Source organism: Balearica regulorum, chromosome 2 (genome assembly GCF_011004875.1).
Source record: "Balearica regulorum gibbericeps isolate bBalReg1 chromosome 2, bBalReg1.pri, whole genome shotgun sequence".
Lineage (NCBI taxonomy): Eukaryota > Metazoa > Chordata > Aves > Gruiformes > Gruidae > Balearica > Balearica regulorum.
The window spans coordinates 164,877,132-164,898,916 of record NC_046185.1 but is presented as its reverse complement, the minus strand read 5'-3'; the positions used below and the strand labels follow the sequence as shown (position 1 = coordinate 164,898,916).

General features: G+C 51.4%; 1 protein-coding gene across 2 annotated transcripts; it reads left to right on the top strand.

Moving 5' to 3' along the window:
- Positions 1-17,865, top strand: HHATL (hedgehog acyltransferase like). 2 transcript variants are annotated; one of them, XM_075747162.1, is made up of 12 exons: positions 1-219; positions 1,988-2,134; positions 2,686-2,753; positions 3,130-3,243; positions 3,393-3,587; positions 4,448-4,657; positions 8,210-8,381; positions 11,866-12,010; positions 12,318-12,353; positions 13,083-13,284; positions 14,713-14,854; positions 16,095-17,865. In XM_075747162.1, the coding sequence occupies exons 2-12, from the start codon at positions 2,029-2,031 to the stop codon at positions 16,214-16,216; spliced, it is 1,512 nt and encodes a 503-aa protein (XP_075603277.1). In that variant the 5' UTR covers positions 1-219; positions 1,988-2,028; the 3' UTR covers positions 16,217-17,865. The 2 variants fall into 2 exon arrangements, with proteins under 2 accessions (XP_075603277.1, XP_075603278.1); XM_075747163.1 differs by lacking the exon at positions 1-219 and having other exon boundaries at positions 2,107-2,134; positions 3,174-3,243.
- The last annotated feature ends 3,920 nt before the right edge of the window (positions 17,866-21,785 follow it).

The following is a 21,785-nucleotide window of genomic DNA, read 5'->3' as shown; positions in this document are numbered from 1 at the left end:
CCGGGGGCAAAGTGGGGGACGGCAGCCCAAAAATACACCCGACCGCCCCCCGCAAGCCGGGCTGAGAGATGCTGTAGGGCAGGCCAACTGCCCCCAAAACCTTTCGTCCCTTTTGCCCCCCACCCCCTGTTCCCCCCCCTCCTGCCGCCCCCCGTCGCGGTGCCGGACGCTGGATCCCCGCACCTTCGCCCACCTCCACCCGCGGCCCCGGGGCTCAAGGTCAGTAGCGGGGAGCGATGGGGGGCTGGGGGGGGGGGGGGGGGGGGGGGGGGGGGGGGGGCCAACACGCTGTTCCCGCAGTCCCGAGGCTTTTTGTCACCTCTGGGGGCGGCGGAGAGGAGCTGGGGGGGGGGGGGGGGGGATGAGGATGCTGCTGCTCCGCGGTGGTTCGGAGCTGGGGAGGGGCGGGGGGGGGGGGGGGGGCTGTGTTGGGCCCCCCCCGATGCACCTGACTCGACAGCCCGGGAAGAGAGTTAAAAATTATCCGAGGGGTCCCCCCGCCAGCACCCCTCGCCCACCGCAGGGTCCCCAGCGGCAACCGGGGGCCGTGAACGGCCTCGACCCGGCTCATTTGCGGGGTGGTCTTGCACTTCCCCCCCCCCCCCCCGCCCCCCCCAAAAAAAAAAAAAAAAAAAAAAAGAAAAGAAAAGCCTTGAAAAGTAAGGAAAGGAGAAAAAAAAAGACTCTCGAAAGCCATCTCCCCGAGTGCCCTCCCGCCGCAGGGGGACCGCAGGGCGGCGGCAGCGCGCCCGTCCGCAGCGGCTCCGTACGGGGGGGAGCGGCCGCGGGGCGACCCCCGCCCCCCCGGGGCAGTGCCCAGCCCGGGAGAACACCCTTCCCGCCGGGCAAAGGGGAAGATGGGGTCACCTCGCATCGCTGCCAACGACCCCCCCTTCTTCCCCCAGCTCTTATAAAATTCAGTGACCAAAAAAAAAAAAAAAAAAAAAAAAAATTTATAATAAATAGAAATGAAATAAGCACCCACGGCAAAAGCTTTGCGATGCAGATGCGAAAGCAGAGGGTGACCGGGTCGCATTTTACTGTTGCCTAAAAGCAGGGTTACGCTCCTCATTCCCTTCAAAGAGCCCCGCGCCGTCGCGGGGGGTTGCGCCCACCCGCGGGGGATGTCCACGGGTGGGTGGCAGTGCCGGAGGAGGAGGATGAGTACCGGAGGAGGATGCCCTCTCCCCCCCCCCGCACACCGGCTGCGTTTTTAGCAGCTGCCGGACACGCAGCCGGGAGGCTGCAGAGCTCGGGGCGGCCTGAAGGGTACGTCGCCCCGGGGTTAATTAGCCTTGGCAGGAGTAATTAGTCCAGGGCTAATTGCGGAGTTGAACGTCGGCATCCCCCGAGCCCTGCCGATGCCGCTGGGCAGAGCGGCCGGGGGGGGGGGGGGGGGTCAGCCATGCCTGCGGGGTGCTAAGGCTCGTGGCTGGGAGCAGTTTGGGGCCACGGGGCTTTAGGAGCCCCCCGAAAGCTCGAGGTTGGGCAAAACCGCAGCAGAAGGTGAGCAGGGGTGTAGGAGCATCCCATCACATCCCCTCCAGCACAGGCATCTTTGTGCTCTATCCTGGATGCCCTCCAAGGATCCAGTTAGGATTGGGGGAGGGCATCAGAGACACGCTGGAGGAACCCCATCCTAGGTGGCTGGTGTTCCAGAGCATCTCTGAACATTGGGATGGATGCAAATTTCGGGGAAAAGCCCTTTCGCAGGACCACCCGGCTGAGCTGCCCCCAGTGCCTGGCTCCTGGGTTGGTTTTGCAGCAGGACTCAGCAGCAGCCTGGCTCCCCACACCTGAGTTGTGACCCAGGGATCAGCTCCAGGTGATACCATCTTCTCCTTCTCTTTAGCTACCAGCCTTCAAGGAAGCCCACAAAGCAGAGCTGCTGAGAAACAGCAACAATTTAGGGTGCTTGAGAGGTGGGGTGGCAAGTGAGACCTCACCCTTGGGGTTTTTTTCCTTCTCTCCTCCTCCTCTTTCCCAGGTCTGGATCCCCCACAGCAGCTGGGGTGCTAACCTGCCGCCATGGGGGTGAAAACAATGCTCCCCAGCTACGAACTGGGGTTTTACGCTCTCGCCGTGACGTGTGCCGTGGTGTACAGCGGCAGCGGGATCTTTGAAGCATCTAGAGGTAACACTCCCCATCGTATCCCCTGTGGAGGGAGGGGGTCCTGGGAGGGAGGATGGATGTAAGGTGGCTGTCAATACCAGCAGCAGATCCTTGGCTTTTATTTTTGCAGAGAACAACTTGGGAATCCTTTGCAAGAATTCAAAAAGGATTTTTTTGCCTTTTTGCTTGGTTACCCTCTTGTCTCCATTTCCATGGCTCAGGGCATGGCATGTCTCAGCTCTCCGGCCAGTGCCCGCAACAGGCAACTACCCTGCCTACATAGGGCTGGTTCCCAATTTTTTTGCCTGAAAACCCAAATAAATGAAAATTACGTGGGATCAGTCAGGGGTCTCTGGGATGTGGCACTGCCCAAAGGCTTTGCTGGGGAGTCGTGCGGAAAGAGTTGAGGTTCCTGACTCCTATGGTTATCCATAGGAATGAGGCGCTTTTGGGATGGGGTGTTTGAGCCCTGATGGCTCATCATCACAGTGAGGAAGTCTCCCTGCCTTGCTGAAACCCGGACCCCGTGTCCCAGAGCTGTTTCTCTGCCCGTCACTTTGGTTCTTTTGCAGACAGCATGAACAGAAAGGCCTTTCGGGACGGCATAAAGCCGGGCTGGCACTACTTCGGCAGGAAGATGGTAAGCGGAGGAAGGACTCGGTCTTTTCTAGCTACCGGTGATACGGTCGGTGCTGACCGCTGGAGAAGCAGAGCTGGTTTTCTGCTGCTGACACACTTTTGCAAAGTCCACGTGACTCATATTTTTCTCCCTAAAGAAGCAGTCATGAAAAGATCAGCCCTGCAGCGCAGTGGATGCTCTGCTTTGTGCGCAGCGAGGCAGGCAACCTCTGCGTGTCTTCCCTGGGGTTTTATGACCAAGCTGAAGTGCTCAGGAGCCATTGGGTGGAAAATGGGAAGAAAAGGCTCTGAAAGTTGTGTGGTTTCCCCTCCAGATGGGTGTTGGGGCAGAGATGTGAGGGCTGGGGGCAGTAAGGTACCCGGTGCTGCTCCTGCAGGACGTGGCTGATTTCGAGTGGGTGATGTGGTTCACCTCGTTCAGGAACGTCATCATCTTCGCCCTCTCAGGACATGTCCTCTTTGGCAAGATCTGCTCCATGGCGGTGCCACAGGTGAGCCAGGGATGTGGAGGGATGGATTTGAAAGCACCAGGGTGACCTGGGATCTGTGGAGGGGGCTTAGGAGACGTTCTAGGATGGGGGGAGCAGGGTTGGGGCTTTCACCAAGCTGACCACGGGTCGGGGCCGCTCTCTTCTCGCAGCACCGGGCTGTGGTGTACATGCTCTATGGGATCCTGGCCGTGCTGGGCAGCATGGGACTCGTCTACCTGATGATCATCCTTTCTCACTGCCTTGTCCTCTACTCTGTTGCGCTGGCCAAGCAGAAGTGGCTCTGCTATGTGGCTGGGCTTTGCTGTCTCGCCTCATTCAAGGTGGAGCCATTCAGCTCCTGGCAGGTAGGTGCTGACTCGGACCAGCTGTCTACCTCATTTCCAGCCCACTTGAGTCCCTCTCCTTGGGTTTATCCCCAGGGAGGGATCCCGGGGCACCCCCAAACCCTGGGGAATTCTCCTGGCTGTGTCAGAGCTCCCACAGGGTTTGAGAGGGAGAGGACTGTTGTGCCGCTGAGCTTGGGAATAACCCCATGGGGGCTATGTTGTGTTTTGGTGGCTTCACGCTGGGCCAAAGCTCAGGACACCCGAGTCCTCCTTGCTGCTCAGGCAACAGCTTGTCAGCCAGGTAAGACGTGTTCCTGCCCTGTGCCTCGGTTTCCCCACCTGTAAAAGTGCTGGGATGGGTTCAATGATGCCTGTGCCTGTCTCTTAGGTCTCTGCCCAGTTAAGGCTTTCTCTCACTGGTGAGTGGAGAGAAGCCTAGGAAGGACCTTATAAAGCTGTTCAGTCCCTCTGAAGGACAGTGCTGCCTGTCCTTGTCTGCTGCTTACCTCCTGAAACGCACTCCCACCTCTCCATCAGGCTCATGCTGGCTTTCCTTCACCTCCTGGGGAGGATTATGTCCCTGCCACAGGGTGACATTCCCACCACAGACCAAAGCCTGTGTGACCCACAGCTGCTTGGTGAAGACATGGCCAAGAGGATCTACCACTATCCAGCTCCTCTGAGATGCAGAAGCCAGCTAGGAAATCAAGCCCCAGTTTTCTCCTTCCAACAGCAAGGCTCATTAGCTCCAGGGACAATTGGGTTTGGAGCATAAGTAGAGGCTTTGCCTTCTGCCCCGGGAGTGATGTCCTCCACAAAGCGAGAGAGCACAGAAGTGACACCACGTTCCTGGTGATAACTCTTTGTTTCTCATCCAGAGTGGGTTTGTAACGGGAGCTTTTGATCTTCAAGATGTCCTCTTCTATGGAGGAAGCAGCTTCACCATCATGCGCTGCATGAGCTTTGCACTCGAGAGCTCTGAGAGGAAAGAGGGCATCTATTCCATCTTTGACCTCCTCAAGTACAACTTCTACCTCCCCTTCTTCTTCTTCGGGCCTGTCATGACGTTTGACCAGTTCCATGCCCAGGTGAGTGCTCCTGTGGCCGGGCTGGAGGAGGACCTCTCCCTGAGTTTCTTTGCTTGGGTTTAGTGCCTACAAAAATCCCTACTGTTGGCCACAGGGAAGGTGCAAACAGTTATAGAGCGTCTTGTTGTCAGGTAGAGTCTGTGGCCATAGTCAGGGCTGCACAATGATGCCATGATTTTTGTGGGAAAAGGCATAATCTGATGGGGTTTTAAGCTTCCCTTTTGGGTTTTTGGCCATTTCCACTGATCAGTACAGGAGGAGAGACATTGCTGTGGTGAAAGCAGCATGCTGGGATGAGGAGGGGACGGTTCAGCTCGTGTCCTTTCTTGCTGAACACCTGCACGGCTCAGTGCCCCAATTTCCATGCACAGCTCCATGCTGACCCACTGTGTGGTGCTAGGAGGCTGTGGTGAGAGCCAGACATGTGGTGCCCATCCATGGGACCTCTGCATGCTGGTGGCTGTGAGAGCAAGGGAAGTCTCATGTTTCCATCCGGCTTGTTAGCCCAAGGAGCATGAATTTATGGAGTTGGTCTGTGTTTCTTAAGATGAAGTTATTTCTCTAGAAATGAGTAAGATTGGGTGGAAGGCTCTGTTTCAACAAGGAGGGGCTTCCCCTGCTCCCCATGAAATACCCTGGTGCCCCAAGTCTTTGTCTGTATCACACAGAACCAAGGGGACTTTTTGAAGAGCAGATACCAAACAGTCCTGGAAAACATCAGCAGAAGCCTAGGCTGGGACAGCCCAATCTCTGTGGCTGTTTTACATCCAAAGATCAAGCCAAACAGCAGTGCTCAAAGTGCTCTTCCCTCCCCACTCTTCCCATTCCAATACACCATCTTCCCACCCCTTTACACCAATGATCAACCTTGGTCATCAAAGCAAACTGGTACTGCTTGCTAAGGGAAGGACCTCTTGCTTGGTCAGCAATGGTGCTGGGAAGAATTGTCACCATCCCTTTGTTTCCTTTTAAAGAAGAAAAGCTACATTGAATTTTTGGACCCCAATTGATGTCTGGGTGCAAGAGCGTTTCGGAAAAAAACATTTGTGAATTCAGAAGAAAAAACAGCCCAGGGCAGGGAAGAGCAGCCAGAGCCTCCCCGGTGAGGAGGAGACCAAAGATCCACCCAGCCCAGCATCTTCTCTCCAACTTTGGGCTGGTAGTGGTTGCCTAAGAAAGGGTCTGCACTGGTCTCGTTTCCTCCAGGGAGTAGGATGAGCCCCAGTCCAAGTCCTACTCCTTGCTAGCTGGTTCACCTGGGGCATTAACAATGTCATGCTGTATGCTGCAAGGATGAGAGTGCAAGATTGCGATCCCTTGGGTCTTGCAGGATCTATTTAAACGGACTTTTATAGCATTTGATCCTGAAGATCACAAGGTCAGCTCTGATATCATACCCCGTGAGCAATGCTCACAGTGCATATGCATTAGGTCCACCAGCACCCCGTTCTCAGCAGACAAGCACTGGGAATGACCAGGACCCAGCCGGGTTCTTCTCCCCAGGTTGCTGGAAGAAATGTTTCATCCTAAGGCTTCATCTTTCCGGTTGTGTCTTATCTGTCAGGCTGAAGTCCAGGCAAGCATAGCTCCGGCAGCCCCACTGTCCAAGCCCCTCTGGAGCGGGTGCAGCGCCCTGGGCTGCCCTCCTCACACCATGTTCCTCTTCCTTCCCCAGTTTCCATCAGTCTTTCCTATGAGATGCTTCTAACACTGCAACCAGGTATCTATAAACCAGGGCATTAAGCTGCTGATGTCTCCAAGACCTGAACTCCCACCACCCCTACAAGGCTTGATCTGGAGGGTCCTGTTCCTTTTGCACAGCTCCAAACCATGATGATTATAGCCACTTAATGAGCATTCCCCCCCTCTGCTGCTTAAAATGCTCACCCCCAAAGGCACAAGGAGTAAGTCCCCAATCCCCTTCCCATGCCCTGGCCAGGGGTCCTGTCTTGGCCTAGCCACCACTGCCATCTCCTGGCTAGCTACCCCCCCTGCACTGCTGGAGCTGCAGCTAATTGCAGAGGTGAATTCCTAATTACCCAACAGCAATTACGGGGGCAGGCAGATGGACTCCCTTCCCCAGGGTGGGGTGTATGGTCCAGTTAGGGAACGGATCTGTTTCTTTGGCTCCTACTGGTGCTATGTCCTGGTGGAGCCCTTGCACCCCCATGTATGGTGGGAACTCATCAGTACCAGGGCTTGGCCAGCCCCATTCCAGCTGAAAAGCATCTTCCTTGCTAGGATGAGGGGATCTAATTCAGTTCTGTAGGGCTGGGGATGTGGGGAACATAGCCCTGATCCCAAAGGGGTGGTGGCAGAGTACTGCCACCATGCACAGACATGGAGATGGGTGGGAAATGGGGTCCCCATGTTGTCTCGCGTGTCTCCATGCCAGAGCTTGTCCTCTTTCAGCTTCTCCTTCAGCTCAGAGCCTAGTGGCCTCTTTGTATCCTTAAAGCACTTGGCATATAACAGACATGAAAAAATCTGGCAAAGGCTTTAATTCTCAGGAATCATCTGGATTTGATGACGGGGCTGGTGCGGCAGCCTGCAGATTATGTTGGGAGCGCTCCCACCTCTCTCAGGGAATAAAGGGAAAGTAAGAAACATAAGAGGATTTTGAATACAGCAGCAATTTTTACAGCGATGCAGGGAAGCGAGGACATCAGTCTGCCCAGTGTAATCCTGAAAGCTTGCTCTGATGATTTTCATATTACAATGGCCAGAGACATGACAGCTCCTGGAGGCAAAGCCCGGCCCCTGTTTGTACAGGACACAGCAGGGACAAAATCCCCATTGATCAGGTCCCAGCTGATTCAGGATGGCCCCTCGAGCAGCTCTCCCTCTCATTTACAGCAGGTGTCTGCAGAAGAAGCTTCAGACACCATCAGTCATCCTCCTCTTCCTCCCAGATAACCCTGGCCAAAGATAGGCATCTGGTCCTGGCAGAGCTGTCAGGTGGGAGAGACTCCAGCCTTGCTCCCAGCTTCTCCTGGGCATGCAGATGTCCTTCCCTGCAGGCTGTGGTATCATGTAGGTGTGATGGGTATGGGAATTTGCTCCCCCTTATTGTCCTGTGCAAGGGGCCACCCTTAAGCAAAGTTGACTTTCTGAACACATCCTTGCAGAAAGAGCATAACCCCCACCTCCCTGGTCAGTACGGTTTTCACTGCACCTAGGGTCCCTTAGGTGCAGCCAGACCTGTCACTGCTGTGTCACACCATGTGCCTGCTCTTCTGGAAACCCCAGTGATGGGAACAGCCTTTGCTAGGTGGGCGATCCAGGAGGTACATTGTTGCCGTGCTCAGCACTGAGGCTGGGGTGTTGGGGGGATGCTGTGGGTGGGACGTGTCCTGCTCCTTGTGGATGTGTTCACCTGAGCTAGTCCCTTGGGTCTTCCTTAATCAATGGACAGTTGGGCAATGCAGTCCATGGTGTGATTTCTAAAGGAAAATGTTGAGTCCCCATTTGGACTTTGACCATTTCTCTGGATGGAGGAACATGCTGCCCATCCTCTCAGCTTAGCCCTTTCCTGGTTTGCCATCCCGGCAGGTGAGCACCCGAGAGCTGAGACGCAAAGATGACGAGATGAAGAATATCCGAGTCCATGCTCTCCTCCACGTGGGGGCCATAATTGCTGTGGACATCTTCTTACACTTCTTCTATATCCTCACCCTTCCTTCTGACCTGAAGTTCATGAACCGCCTCTCCGATTGGTCCTTGGGTGAGTGGCCATGCTTGGACACGCTCACATCCGTACTCATCTTCAAGGTAGAGATGAGCGATTCAGATCTCTGTCCATCTCTATTAAGAGGCCTAGTCAACGCCTATGTTGGACAGGTTTGGGTAAAGCTCCTCTTCTTCCTAACCACAATGTGACAGGGCTGGGGTCTGTCAGGTGGCATTGGTTTGACACACTCATAGGGTTGTGCAATGAATTGTTTGGCTTGGGGTTGAAGATGCTGAGTACCAAGCCGTTCCCATTTCCTTTGTTTGGACTGGAAGGGAGCTCAGAACCTCCAAATGTCAGCCCCATGCTATTGAAAGAGAAACATTTGGTATCTCAGATGCCTTCACAGGTGGCCACCCATTATGGCTGTTTGTGAGCCACTGAAATGGCCACAGGGTGTCAGTTGTACAGAAGGTAGCTCAGGGGATTTGTAGCTGCTGTCTTCAACTACCTAAAGGAGAGTTGTAGAGAAGGTGAACTCTTCTTGGAGGCTGGCAGGGAAGAAGCAGGACACAATGAACAAGGTGTAGCAAGACCCATTGCTATATGCAAACGCATGTAGCGTGGGGAATAAACAAGAGGAGTGAGACACGTGCACATGCATGCAGGGCTACGATCTTATTGCCATCATGGAGATGTGGTGGGATGGCTCCTGTGATTAGTGTGTTGGAATGGAAGGATACAGGCTGTTAAGGAAGGACAGGCAGGGGAGACGAGGAGAGGGTGTCGCCCTCTATGTCAATGACTTATGGATCAGGATTAAAGGGAGGGCAGGGACAGGGGACATATTATAGAGGGGGGTCTGCTACAGGCCACCTGACCAGGAAGACTGAGCAGATGAGGCCTTCTATAGACAGACAAGAGCAGCCTCATGTTCACAAGCCATGGTCCTCATGGGGGACTTCAACCACCCGGATATCTGTTGGAGGGACAACACAGCAGGGCACAAGCAATCCAGCAGGTTCTTGGAATGCTTTGATGATAACTTCCTCCTCCAAGTGATAGAGGAGTGAATGAGGAGAGGTGCCATGCTGGACCTTGTTCTCACCAGCAAGGAGGGGCTGGTGGGGAATGTGAAGCTCAAGGGCAGCCTTGGCTGCAGTGACCATGAGATGGCAGAGTTCAAGATCCTCAGGGCAGCAAGGAGGGCACACAGCAAACTCACTGCCCTGGGCTTCAGGAGAGCAGACTTTGGCCTCTTCAGGGACCTGCTTGGTAGAGTACCATAGGACAAAGCCCTAGAGGGAAGAGGGGCCCAAGACAGCTGGTTGGTATTCAAGAATCACCTCCTCCAAGCTCAGGAGCGATGCATCCCAACAAAGAGGAAGTCTGACAAAAACACCTGGAGGCCTGCATGGATGAACAAGGAGCTCCTGGGCAAACTCAGACACAAAAAGGAAGCCTACAGAGGGTGGAAGCAAGGGCAGGTAGCCTGGTGGAAACAGAGAGACATTTTCCGAGCAGCCAGGGATCAGGTTAGGAAAGTTAAAGCCCTGGTAGAGATAAATCTGGCCAGGGACATCAAAGGCAACAAGTAAAGTTTCTATAGGTATGTCAGTGATAAAAGGAAGAGTAGGGAAAACATGGGCCCTCTCCAGAAGGAAATGGGAGACCTGGTTACCCTGGGTTATGAAGAAGGCTGAGGTATTCAACGACTCTGGATTGAAAGCAGCCCCGAGGAGAAGGACTTGGGGGTGTTGGTTGATGAGAAGCTCAACATGAACCAGCAGTGTGCGCTTGCAGCCCAGAACGCCAACTGTGTCCTGGGCTGCATCAAAAGAAGCATGACCAGCAGTTCGAGGGAAGTGATTCTCCCCCTCTGCTTTGCTCTCATGAGATCCCACCTTCAATATTGCATCCAGCTCTGGGGTGCCCAGGACAAGACCTGTTGGAGTGAGTCCAGAGGAGGCCATGAAGATGATCCGAGGCCTGGAGCACCTCTCCTATGGAGACAAGCCTGCGAGAATTGGGGGGTGTTCAGTTTGTAGAAGAGAAAGCTCTGGGAGACCTTATAGCACCTTCCAGTCCCTAAAGGGGCTACAGGAAAGCTGGAGAAGGACTATTTACAAGGGCATGGAGTGGTAGGGCAAGGGGGAATGGCCTGAAGCTGAAGGAGGGCAGATTTAGTTTAAAGGATGAATTTTTTTACAAAGAGGGTGGTGAGGCCTTGGCAGAGGTTGCCCAGAGAAGCTGTGGATGTCCCATCCCTGGAAGTGTTCAAGGTCAGGCTGGATGGGGTTTTGGGCAACCTGATCTAGTGGAGGTTGTCCCTGCCCATGGCAGGGGGTTGAAACTAGACAATTTTTGAGGTCCCTTCCAACCCAAACCATTCTGTGATTGTATGATGCTAAGAAAAAGTCAAACATTGAAAGAGGGACCCAAAGGGGTTATATATTCTCCAAAACCAGAGATATTCAATGCTTAAATGGACAAGGTCCAGAGCTACCTGATCTCCATTTGACATTGACTGTGTTCTGGGCAGGGCTGGACTAGGGACCTCCAGAAGCCAAACTCCTAGGATGAGTAGTGGTAGCAGTGCTGGCATTCAGCTGGCAGCTGGATGCAGGATTTCTGCTGGCCACATACACATCTGATGGCAGCACTTGAGATGCCATAGGGTATCTGACATCCACACGGGGCTGGCACAGGGCAAACAGGGGCTGGAGAAGCCCCATGTCTCTCCAGAGTGGCAGGTGGAGGCCAGGAGAAAATCCTAATGCAGCTAGAATGGCACTAGCACTGATTTAGGGTGCCCTAAGAGATCTTGGTGGACTGACCAAACATATGTGTTACTCCAGAGGGAGCTGAACTCCTCTACAGGCTCTGCTGACTTTATTGACCAGATCTGTCTTGTCCAGAGTGGGAGCTCAGGCACAGCTTACATCAAGGCACTGCATTGTCCTTAATCTGTGAGCTGAATCCCACCAAGATGGGGGCATTTCAGCTTCTGTTTGTATAGGAATTTGAAATCTCTCGTGTTTGTTCCTGCAGGGTTCATCTTCCAGTGTCAGATACATCTCCAGCCAGAGATTCTGGCCCTGGCTCTGCTGTAGTATCAATGTTACATCTATGGCCACAAGGAGCTGTGGTGGGGGGCATTTCGATGAAAGTGTCAATAAAACCTCAAAGGTCAGAGTCCAGAACTGTGATGAGCTTGTCATAGGTTAACAAGGCTTAGAGGGAAGGAAAGATCTTGTGCTGGAAGAAATGAGATCTCTATGACTTTCTTGAACTACCGGACTAATAATCAGTTTACTCCCAAATACCACAAGAAAATATTGTTCTTTAGTTCAAGCTTCTTAAAAAGCTACTTAGTTTTAAAAGTTTTGCTGGTCCAAGACATCATTGCATTGTCCTCTTGATGATATTTTTATTGCAATAGACTACATGGTCCGAAGGGACATGACGTTCCCCAAAGTCCTGAAGTCGGTACATCCTGTGTTCCTCTTCATGAGTTCAATTCTCATTTTTGTTCCAGCTGGCTTGGCCTACTCCAATTTGGTGTACGACTGGGTGAAAGCTGCTGTCATGTTTGGGGTCATCAACACCATTGCTAGACTGGACCACTTAGACCCACCCCAGCCACCGAAATGCATCACCATGCTCTACGTCTTCGCAGAAACGTGAGTACCTCACACGCATTGATGAAGAGAGACAGCATGTTTGACCTGAATGAAATGTGCATGGAGGGGAGGACGTCTGGGCTGTGCTTCTGAGCAGCTGGTCTGTAAGTTGGAGACTACCTACACTGAACAGTCTATACTGAACCCACAGTCTAGACCTGGCCATAGCCCAGGGAAATATTCTTGGGCAGGAAGCAATGGATAAGATAGGTTATGACCACATCAGCAGTGGGACCTGTTCCAGGAAGGAGCATGGAGAACTGCTGTGAACATGGTTCTAATGTGCTTTTTATCATCTGCATTTTAGGCATTTTGACAGAGGGATTAATGACTGGCTGTGCAAGTAAGTGTCTAATCAACCATCTCTAGTCTGGTTCAGGGTCGTCCCTTTCATCATGTAACAATGAAGCATTAAATGCTGTTCATCCCAAAGCTGGGGTGTCCTCTCTTCTGGGTGAATCCCACTAAGGCATGAAGTCATGTTTGGTCTGTTTATCCCTAAGACCATTGAATTAATTACCACAAAGTGCAACAGCCCTCCCCCAAAGTCAGAAATGAGTCCTGTCCCAGAAAACCCTTTAAGTCTGGTGGGTTTAGCGTTCCCTCAAGGGAGGAAGAGTCAGGTTCATATTCCACGAGGAGGAAAGGGGTATTGAGCCCAGGTCTCCTACATCCTGGGTAACAAGGGTGGCCTGAGCTCCATCTACATCTCCCTCAGCCCTTCAGCTCTCTTCAGCTATGACTAAACACCAGCAAACCTATACTGAAGGTGGTGGCTCCTCCATGCTGAAATCCTGTACACCAGCAAGCATGAGGTAGCCTGCAGCTCTATGGATTCCCACATTTTATCAACCCCTTACCTGCAAGAGGGGGAAAGGGTGGTATTTTGTCCTTAAGGAGCTATAGGTTTGTGAGGAAAACAAGCTACATGTAGCTGGACTGTAGTGAAAATCACTTTATTGCTAGAAGCTGTCAGCCAAAACATCTTTCCTGGTGGGTCAGTGTGGGAGGAGGGACTCCAGAGGGCTCTCATTGATTATGGGGAGCACCAACCACTTTCCTTGGCTGTTAGGTATGTGTATGACCACATTGGAGAGAACCACGACAACATCATGAAGGAGCTCATGGCCACAATCGCTACCTTTGCTGTCACCACCCTGTGGCTGGGGCCCTGTGAGATCGTTTACATCTGGTCTGTCTTCAACTGCTTTGGCCTCAACTTTGAGCTCTGGGTGCAGAAGTTCTTCCAGCAGGAACCCTTTGCCAAACTGGAGGTGAGGAGTTGGGCTGCGAGTGGATGGGGGAAGATCAATGGATCTGGGGCCAAATCCGCTGCTGGAAAACATCCATGACTGTACAGAGCTCAAACTTGTTTATACAAGATCCATTTTCAGCTGAGACTGAAAAGCAACATCCTTGATGATGCCATGCAGCTCCATGTCCAGGCATACTGCCTGGAGACCTGAAGATCTCTCCTGTGGTCAACTGTGAAAAGGAAGCACAGTCCTGGTGCTCTGTAACCCTTCATTTTATACACTGTGTCACCCACCCAGAGCAAATTAACATCTGCCCCTATGATGCTTCATGGGAAATTTAGGTTGGGTGTAGAGCTTTCAGAGGAAAAATAGAGGTCCAAGAGAACAAGGAATGCAGCCCCACGGAGGCATCAAAGTACTACAGACAGACACAAAATCTGAGGTCTATCCGTGGGAAAATGTTTATACATTTCCATATGGAAATGATTTGTTCTTCTTCTGCAAAACATCTTGGCATTCTGAGTGGTTTTGATCTGATTTCTGATAAAATCAAATGTTTAGGTACTAGCATGAATTATTTTCAAACCACTCCAAAGTTTAGTGCCCCATCTCTGTTTGGGACCAAGGTGCCTTGGGGACACATTGGAAGAAAAGCTTAGGAAACTCCATCCTGGAAACAATTCTGTTGCTTGTTTTGCCCAACCTAAAGTCCTGATGTCCTAAACTCATTCAGTAGACTCTTTTTGAAGAAAAACTTCGGAGACCAGTCCTCCTGTTTGCTCTCCTCATTGAACTTCTAATCAGATTATAGCATTTGCAGGCAGTGAAATCTCCTTCCCTGCGGCACCGCAATTCTCAGCACTAAGTGGCCTGGGGATTCATCGTGCTCTTTGAAGATTGCTAGAAAACACTTCCCCACTCCACACGCAGCAGCTGCTCCTGAGGATTATGTGCCAGTGACAATTTCACTCTGCTGCCGTCACTAGTTTTCAGTTATCTCTTTTTTTTTTTTTTTTTTTTTTTTTTTTTTTAATTCCTAAGAAACAATTTCTAACAGGAGCTGGGAGTGATTTGCTCATAGGGCTAATAATAATCATGGTATACAACAGCATCCATCTGTCTTGAGGAATGGCTTACCCAAGGCAACAGATGAAGAGAGCAGTACTCAGCCCTTTACAATTAGCTTGAAACCATGCATAACATCTTGCCCCTGCTCATGGGACCTTGAAACACCAGTCCAGAGTCCCAAATGCATCTGAGTCCAGTAGCAGAGCAGAAGTTTTGACTTGTCCTTATGATTCTTCATCCCAGAGACACTAAAGGCTGCTCTAATTTTTGCCTATGCCTCTGTCATCCAAGCTGGAGTTTGGCTAGAGTTGAACCAGTGCATCCCCTTTCCTTACAGCCATGGTTTTTTCTCACTCTCTGCTCTTCTCCCCTCCACAGGCCAAAATGCCAGCGGCCATGTCTCGACGGATTAGGGCAGTTTTTGGGGCAGCAAATTTCTGGGCCATCGTCCTCTACAACATCCTAGCCCTCAACAGCCTGGAGTTTGCACTTCTGGTCACCAAAAGACTCCTTCTGACGGGTAAGGTGCTACCAGCCTTCCCCATCAAGGCACCCTTGTCTTAATGGGGTGACACTGGTAGGGGAGCTGAGAACTGGGACTTCCAAGTCCTCTTGGTGCCCTGGCTTGTTACGTGGCTGCTCTCAAGGCTCTTCATTATTGTTCAAAAAGTGCAGGAAGCTGTTTCTTAGCTCCCATCCTTCTTGTGTGAGCTCTCTGGGGTATGAGCTGCCTTCCAGGTGTGCTTGTACAGCTCCTAGCACAGCCTGCCGCTGTGATTTAGACTCCTTGCAGCAACACAAAGGTCACATTTGCCCCACCAAGGTGGGTTGTGAAATGGTCCCATTGCTGGAGAAAGCTCCTTTTGCTTTAGCAGTTGCTCCTGCGTCAACCTGAAGGTGACAGGTACAAATCCTTGTCGTAGGCTCCTAATGAACCTGATCTGTACAGTTTAAATCAGTGGATGATGGCACTATTTTGAAGTCTTCTTGAGCAGCCCAGGGTATAAATAGCCATCAGGAGCCCACATCCTTCAGCCCCCTCTGGGACGGGGCTGGCATAGGAAATGGATAATGTGACGCTCTGGGCTCAGTGTGCCAGAAATGCCTGCCCGCTGAGCTAGCTGGCTTTTGCTGGTTGCATTATTCATTTCAGAGGTCCTGTTTTAGCAGGTACAAAACCTGTGTCTCCCCTCTGCTGTGGATACCAGACTCATGGTTACAAATGCCGTCAGACCCTTCCCAAATGGAGGGAGAGCTCCTGGCTCTCAGTCACTTACCTAGGTGACAAAAACATGTGTTTTCTGGGCACACACTGTGTCCCCATTAGGTATGGGACAAGGCTGGGGTTGACCCTCAGCATCAGTGGGGCACAAATCTTCCAGAAGGTCACAGTGCTGAACAACGATGGACATGGGCAGGTTGAATGGGCAGAAAGTCAACCACTAAGTCTGAACTTGGATGGCAGAAGGAGTTTTGGAGGTAAGGGAGTGCTCAAAGCCACTCCAGCATGTTCCCACATTAACCGTGGCCCATGATGCCTTTGTGAGTTCAGCCACCACTTCATCTAAAGTCTGATTCTGGGAATTTTTCTCTTTTCTCAGTGAAGCTGTAGGGCTGGATCCACAGTGGAAAACGTTGTTGGCCATCGTGAACTTGTGGGACCTCTCAAATCCTCCTGAGACACAGCAGTGCTGGAGAAGAGCTGGCCCTGCTAGGCAAGCAGGTACAGCAAGATGACCATGTCTCCCTCCATTTTCTAGGTTTCCCTGTCAGCACCTTGTCCATCTGGTTCATCACATACTGTGGAGTGCAGCTGATCAAAGAGCGTGAGCGCATCCTGGCCATCGAGGAGGAGAAGTGTGACAAAGCAAAGGCGGAGTAGAGGGAGGCATTGAAGGGGCTTGTCCCAAAGCCTCATCTCCCCTCCTGCCACCACTGCCAGGCCAGACACTGGCAAGGGCTCTCCAAGCACTCCTGACAATCGGACTGCTGTAGCTCACCCATGCAGAAATCACCTGGAAGGTGCAGATTACCCCATTGCTGCAGAAAAGATTTTCTATATGACACAGTGCTGCAGGAAAGATTTTCTATAAGAAACAGTGGGCGTTTCTCAGGCTCCCCATGCGTGGCAGACTGCTGAGGCAGGCTCCCAGGACATTTCTTTAGTGCCAGAAAGAGTCATCCCCATCATTTTTCTGACCCTCTGACATTGTGCAGACCTAAAGATTTCACCTCCTGCTTCCCATAACACTTGGTCCACCAGCACTCGGCTCTCCCGCAGGACCCATGGCCCACGTCTCCCAGAGGAGACTCTCCAGGTCCCATGGCTGGAGGTTTTAGGGTGGGCCAGACACACAGCTATGAGAAAGGAATTAGCCGGTGCTGAGCCTGCTCTGAGCAGACCATCTCCAGGTCACTTCCAGCCCAAGCATCCCATGTTTCCTTCACCACAAGAAGCGGTCAGCGTCTATGGTTGTGCAGTAAGGAGTGTGAAATGGTTCAGCATGATCTATACCTACCAAGAGGCTAATAAGTACAGTCTTTATAGCAAAGGGAAGGAGGACCAGGAATGGCACATTGAAGGGCAATTATCTCCCCACCACTGTCAGTTGTGCAGAGTGATAGCTGTTACAATCTCTGCAAAACAGGTCCCTTCAGTGCTAAATGTCTTGAAAAAAATTATTTAGTGCCAACGTCAGGCATAGTTAATGAGAGTGCAGGAGCCATACCTGCTTCACAGCCATCGCGCGTTGTGTACACATCGCCTGGGGAGCGGGCGTGCCGAAGAAACACAACTGCTTGGTCCCCAGGCCCCAACTCAGACCCAAAGAGCTCTCCACTGCTGGGTCCGAGACCAATGTGGCCACCACAACCATCCTGCTGTGATATGTGTCCTGGGACTCAAACCAAATCCCACTTGCCTTTTTTACATGCCATGGACAAAGATTTAAACTCACATTCCTACCCATGGCTGTGGAATAGAAGATGCTGTAGCCAACTCTTGCTCATCTCCAGCCATCCATCCCTTTACTCAACTGACTTCAGTGCACACAGCCTAAGCCCGTGACTGCATGGCTGAATGAGCACACACATACGTACAGCCAAAGGAGAAAGACCCTGAATGAAGGGCAGTGACTTGGGGCTGGGTGGTGGAGGGAAAGCCCACGATAGCCTCCTTGGAGAAACAGACTTTGGGACACTGCATAGGGAGCGCATTGAATAAATGTACACAGTGCCTTGGGGAAAAGGCGAGTTACTAACTGAAAAATAGCTCTGTCTCTCTTGCACTTTAGAGTAACTTTCAGTGGCCTTATGTCTGAGTTATGGTGATGTTTGGTGAGGGCAGAGTCTGGACCACTTTGCAATGTGGGTTGAGATGCTTGGTGCTGGTATTCTGGCTTCCCTATGGATGAAACAGGATTGGTTCCTAGCCAGCTTTCAGCTCTGCCAAAGTAATTTGTGAAGTCCCTGATAAATGTCATTTATTTATGTAGTAAATAAATGTTGGACATCTGTGGTGCCTGTCGCTCATCACTGTTATGCTGCTGTAATGTAGGTGACACCCTGCCATCAGAGCTGAGAGACACAAGGATCTGTGTGCAGGTCCTCACCTCCCACCCCTAATAGTGACACAAGAGTTTAACAGAAATCCACCTCAGTGGCATCACCACATTGAAGGTTTGGCTGCAGCTCAATTCATATTCACCTTTATTTTGACTTCACCTTCGTACTGGTGAAATATCAGAGGCCTACTGCCATCATACTGTCATCCATGTAGTTTTTGAGTTAGAAGCCACGTTGTTTTTTATTTCTGGGAACTCGACCAAACATGTTGGAATTAAGGGCAGATATTGTGCCTTGGTGGCATCTCTAGGCACATCCCCAAACCCTCTTCAGCTGCCAGGCACATCACTTTCTAACACAGGTCTGCTGCTGGACCTTCAGTAGATGTTTCTTGGCATCTCCATTATTTCAGATTTATTTTTTACCACCAAAACAGCTATGACATCGTGTGCTTCCTTCCAGGGTAAAATTCAACGCCTCTCCTCCATACGGGTGTCCTCGCGCAGCTGAAGCCACCCTAAGCTGCCGAGACCAAAGGCTCTGTCTCTGTGGGTGACTCAGCTCAGGTCCCTCGGTGTCCGGGAGGACAGAGTCACCCACCTCCTGGTGTTGAAGTGAGTGACTCACATGGCAAAGCCCAGTGACTCTGCATTGCCCTCCTGACTTGGATACTCTGGGTGAGAAAATAACCCATTCACTAAGGGTCTAAATTTACCCAGCAGCTGCATCTGCTGGAGCTGCCAGAAAGAGCTAATCTTAGACACTGAGTGAGCGATTTGTTAGAGACACAGTTCATGGGGGAACTTGGGCTTTGCCCCCCTTTGTCTGAAGTTATCCCCTCGTTTATCACTGCTGTTAGAAGCTCAGGGGGTCTGGTGGCCAGGAGCACCCAAGTGGTGCTATCTCAACCATGTCTCACTGTTCAGCATTGTATATTAGACCCTCAGCCTCAGTGTATGCCTCCATGCAGTGGGATTTATCAACTGTTCATCTCCTGGAGAAGAGTATCTCATCTGACCTGGTTACTGCCTGCCTGTTAGTAAAACTGCCCTGAGAAGCCAAGAAAAGTAATTATTTATTGCAACTACAAATCCCAATGCATAGCCCTACACTGGACACTTTCTTGTTCAGCCTGACATGGCTGTAATTCCTGCATTCACCTTTCTTCACAAATTTTGTACAGGAGGGAGTGATCCTGCTACATTGCATCCTCTTAGGATGCTTTCCATGTATCCTCACCCACCCCCATGTCTTGGGGGGACTATTGCCCACTTAGAGACACACTTCATAACTGACTTAGACCATTGGTCATCGGAAATCACTGGCTGGAGTCCAGTTACACCTGGAGCCAGTTAGCTGAGGGCTATCTCAGAACAGCCCACCTCATTCAGAGCTGTGTTATTATACAGCAGTCAGCATTCTCAGGGGAGTACTGTCGGGAGAGACAATTCACCCATTCATTTGTTCACTGAGAAAATCGAATACTCATAACTGTAATCAGTGCTCACCCTTATTGCATCCACATGGGCTATCTCATGGAATCATAGCACCACAGAATGGTTTGGGTTGGAAGAGACCTTAAAGATAATCCAGTCCCACCCCCTGCCACGGACAGGGACACCCTCCACTAGACCAGGTTGTCCAAAGCCCCATCCAGCCTGGCCTTGAACACTGCCAGGGATGGAGCACCCACAGCTTCTCTGGGCAACCTGCTCCAGTGCCTCACCACACTCATCATAAAAAAATTCTTTCTTTAATCTAAATCTACTCTCTTTCAGCTTAAGGCAATTACCCCTCGTCCTATCACTCCATGCCTTTGTAAACAGTCCCTCTCCATATTTCTTGCAGGCCCCTTTAGGTACTGGAAGGTGCTATAAGGTCTCCTTGGAGCCCTCTCTTCTCCAGGCTGAACAACCCCCAGCTCTCTCATTCTGTCTTTGTAGGAGAGGCACTCCAGCCCTTGGATCATCTTCATAGCCTCCTCTGGAGTGACCCCAACAGCTTGATGTCTTTCTTGTAATGGGGCCCCCAGAGCTGGCCGCAGTACTCCAGGTGGGGTCTCACCAGAGCGGAGTAGAGGGGCAGGATCACCTCCCTTGACCTGCTGGTCACGCCTCTTTTGATGCAGCCCAGGACATGGTTGGCTTTCTGGGCTGCAAGCGCACACTGCCAGCTCGTGTTGAGCTTCTCATCCACCAACACCAGCAAGTCCTTCTCCTCAGGGCTGCTCTCAATCCATTCTCCACCCAGCCTATAGTCATGCTTGGGATTGCCCCGACCCAGGTGCAGGACCTTGCACTTGGCCTTGTTGAACTTCATGCAGTTTGTATGGGCCCACCTCTCCAGCCTGTCAAGGTCCCTCTGGATGGCATTCCTTCCCTCCAGCGTGTTGACCACATCACACAGCTTGGTGTCATCAGCAAACTTGCTGAGGGTGCACTCGATCCCACTGTCCACGTCACCGACAAAGATGCTAAACAGCACCGGTCCCAATACCGACCCCACTCATCACTGATCTCCACTTGGACATTGAGCTGTTAACCACAACTCTTTGAGTGCGACTGTCCAGCCAATTCCTTATCCACCGAGTGGTCCATCCATTAAATCCATGTCTCTCCGATTTAGAGACAAGGATGTCATGCCGGACAGTCTCAAATGCCTTGCACAAGTCCAGGTAGATGACGTCAGTTGTTCTTCCCTTATCAACCAACACTGTAACCATGTAGAAGGCCACCAATTTTGCCAGGCCTGATTTGCCCTTAGTGAAGCCGCGTTGGCTGTCACTGATCATCTCCTTATTACCCATGTGCCTGAGCATAGTTTCCAGAAGGATCTGCTCCATGATCTTGCTGGGCACAGATGAGACTCACCAGCCTGTATTTCCCCTGATCTTCCTTTTCTCCCCTTTTTAAAAACAGGGGTTATATTTCCCCTTTTCCAGTCAATGGGAACTTCATTGGACTGCCATGACTTCTCAAATATGATGGATAGTGGCTTAGCAACTTCATCCACCAGTTCCTTCATCTGCTTTTAGATGCTAAATCCCTCTGAGCTTGGCTGGTACTTGCTTGGAGACCATCCTACTTTAGTGGTGACATGTTGGACCCAGCAAATGGAAGATTGATGGGACAAGTCTACTGTGGTCGAAGCCTCCACAAGAAATAATGGTTTCAGAGGGCTCAGAATTGATGATTGGCTCAAATTCCACTGCTGTCATTCTGAGAAAAGTCTCCTGTAGCAATCAGATGTGGCCTTGGCTTTCCAGTCCAGCAAGGCTCAGACCAAGCCCCCGAAAAATCCTGTTGACTTCCCTGCACATAAACAGATCGTAAAATGGCAACGACCAACCACTGTGAACAAATGAAAACCGGGAATGAGGGAAGACACACAAGTGAGAAACAACTCTGGGGAGGGATGAGCTGTAGCTGCATTTTAGCAGTGGCACCTCGTGACAAGAGGAATGTGGAAGCAAACCTTGGCTGGAAGCATATGTGGAGCAGCACAGCAAAAAGGAAAACAAGGCAGGGCTCAAAGGAGATTAAAGGCAGAGGGGGAAAAATCCCAGCTGGTAGCACAACAATGTAGAATTAAACGTGGGAAAGTGCAGAGCTAATGCAGAGGGAAGGGAGAGGGAAGGACAGGGTTGTCCAGCCCCAGATGTCTGGGAGCGGAGAAACATTTCTGAAGTTCGACCCAGTTCAAAGATCAACGTTCATCTGATCTCAGCACAGCAGAAGAGCTTATGATGTGAGCTCCAAAAACAGCTTGTGATTATTTCCCTGCTATACTGGTACCTCCTGGATGCTGCTGGAACTTCACCAGTACAAAAGGGCTTTGTACCAATATAGCTCCCTCCCTCTTCCCACTTATGTAGATAACCATTATGG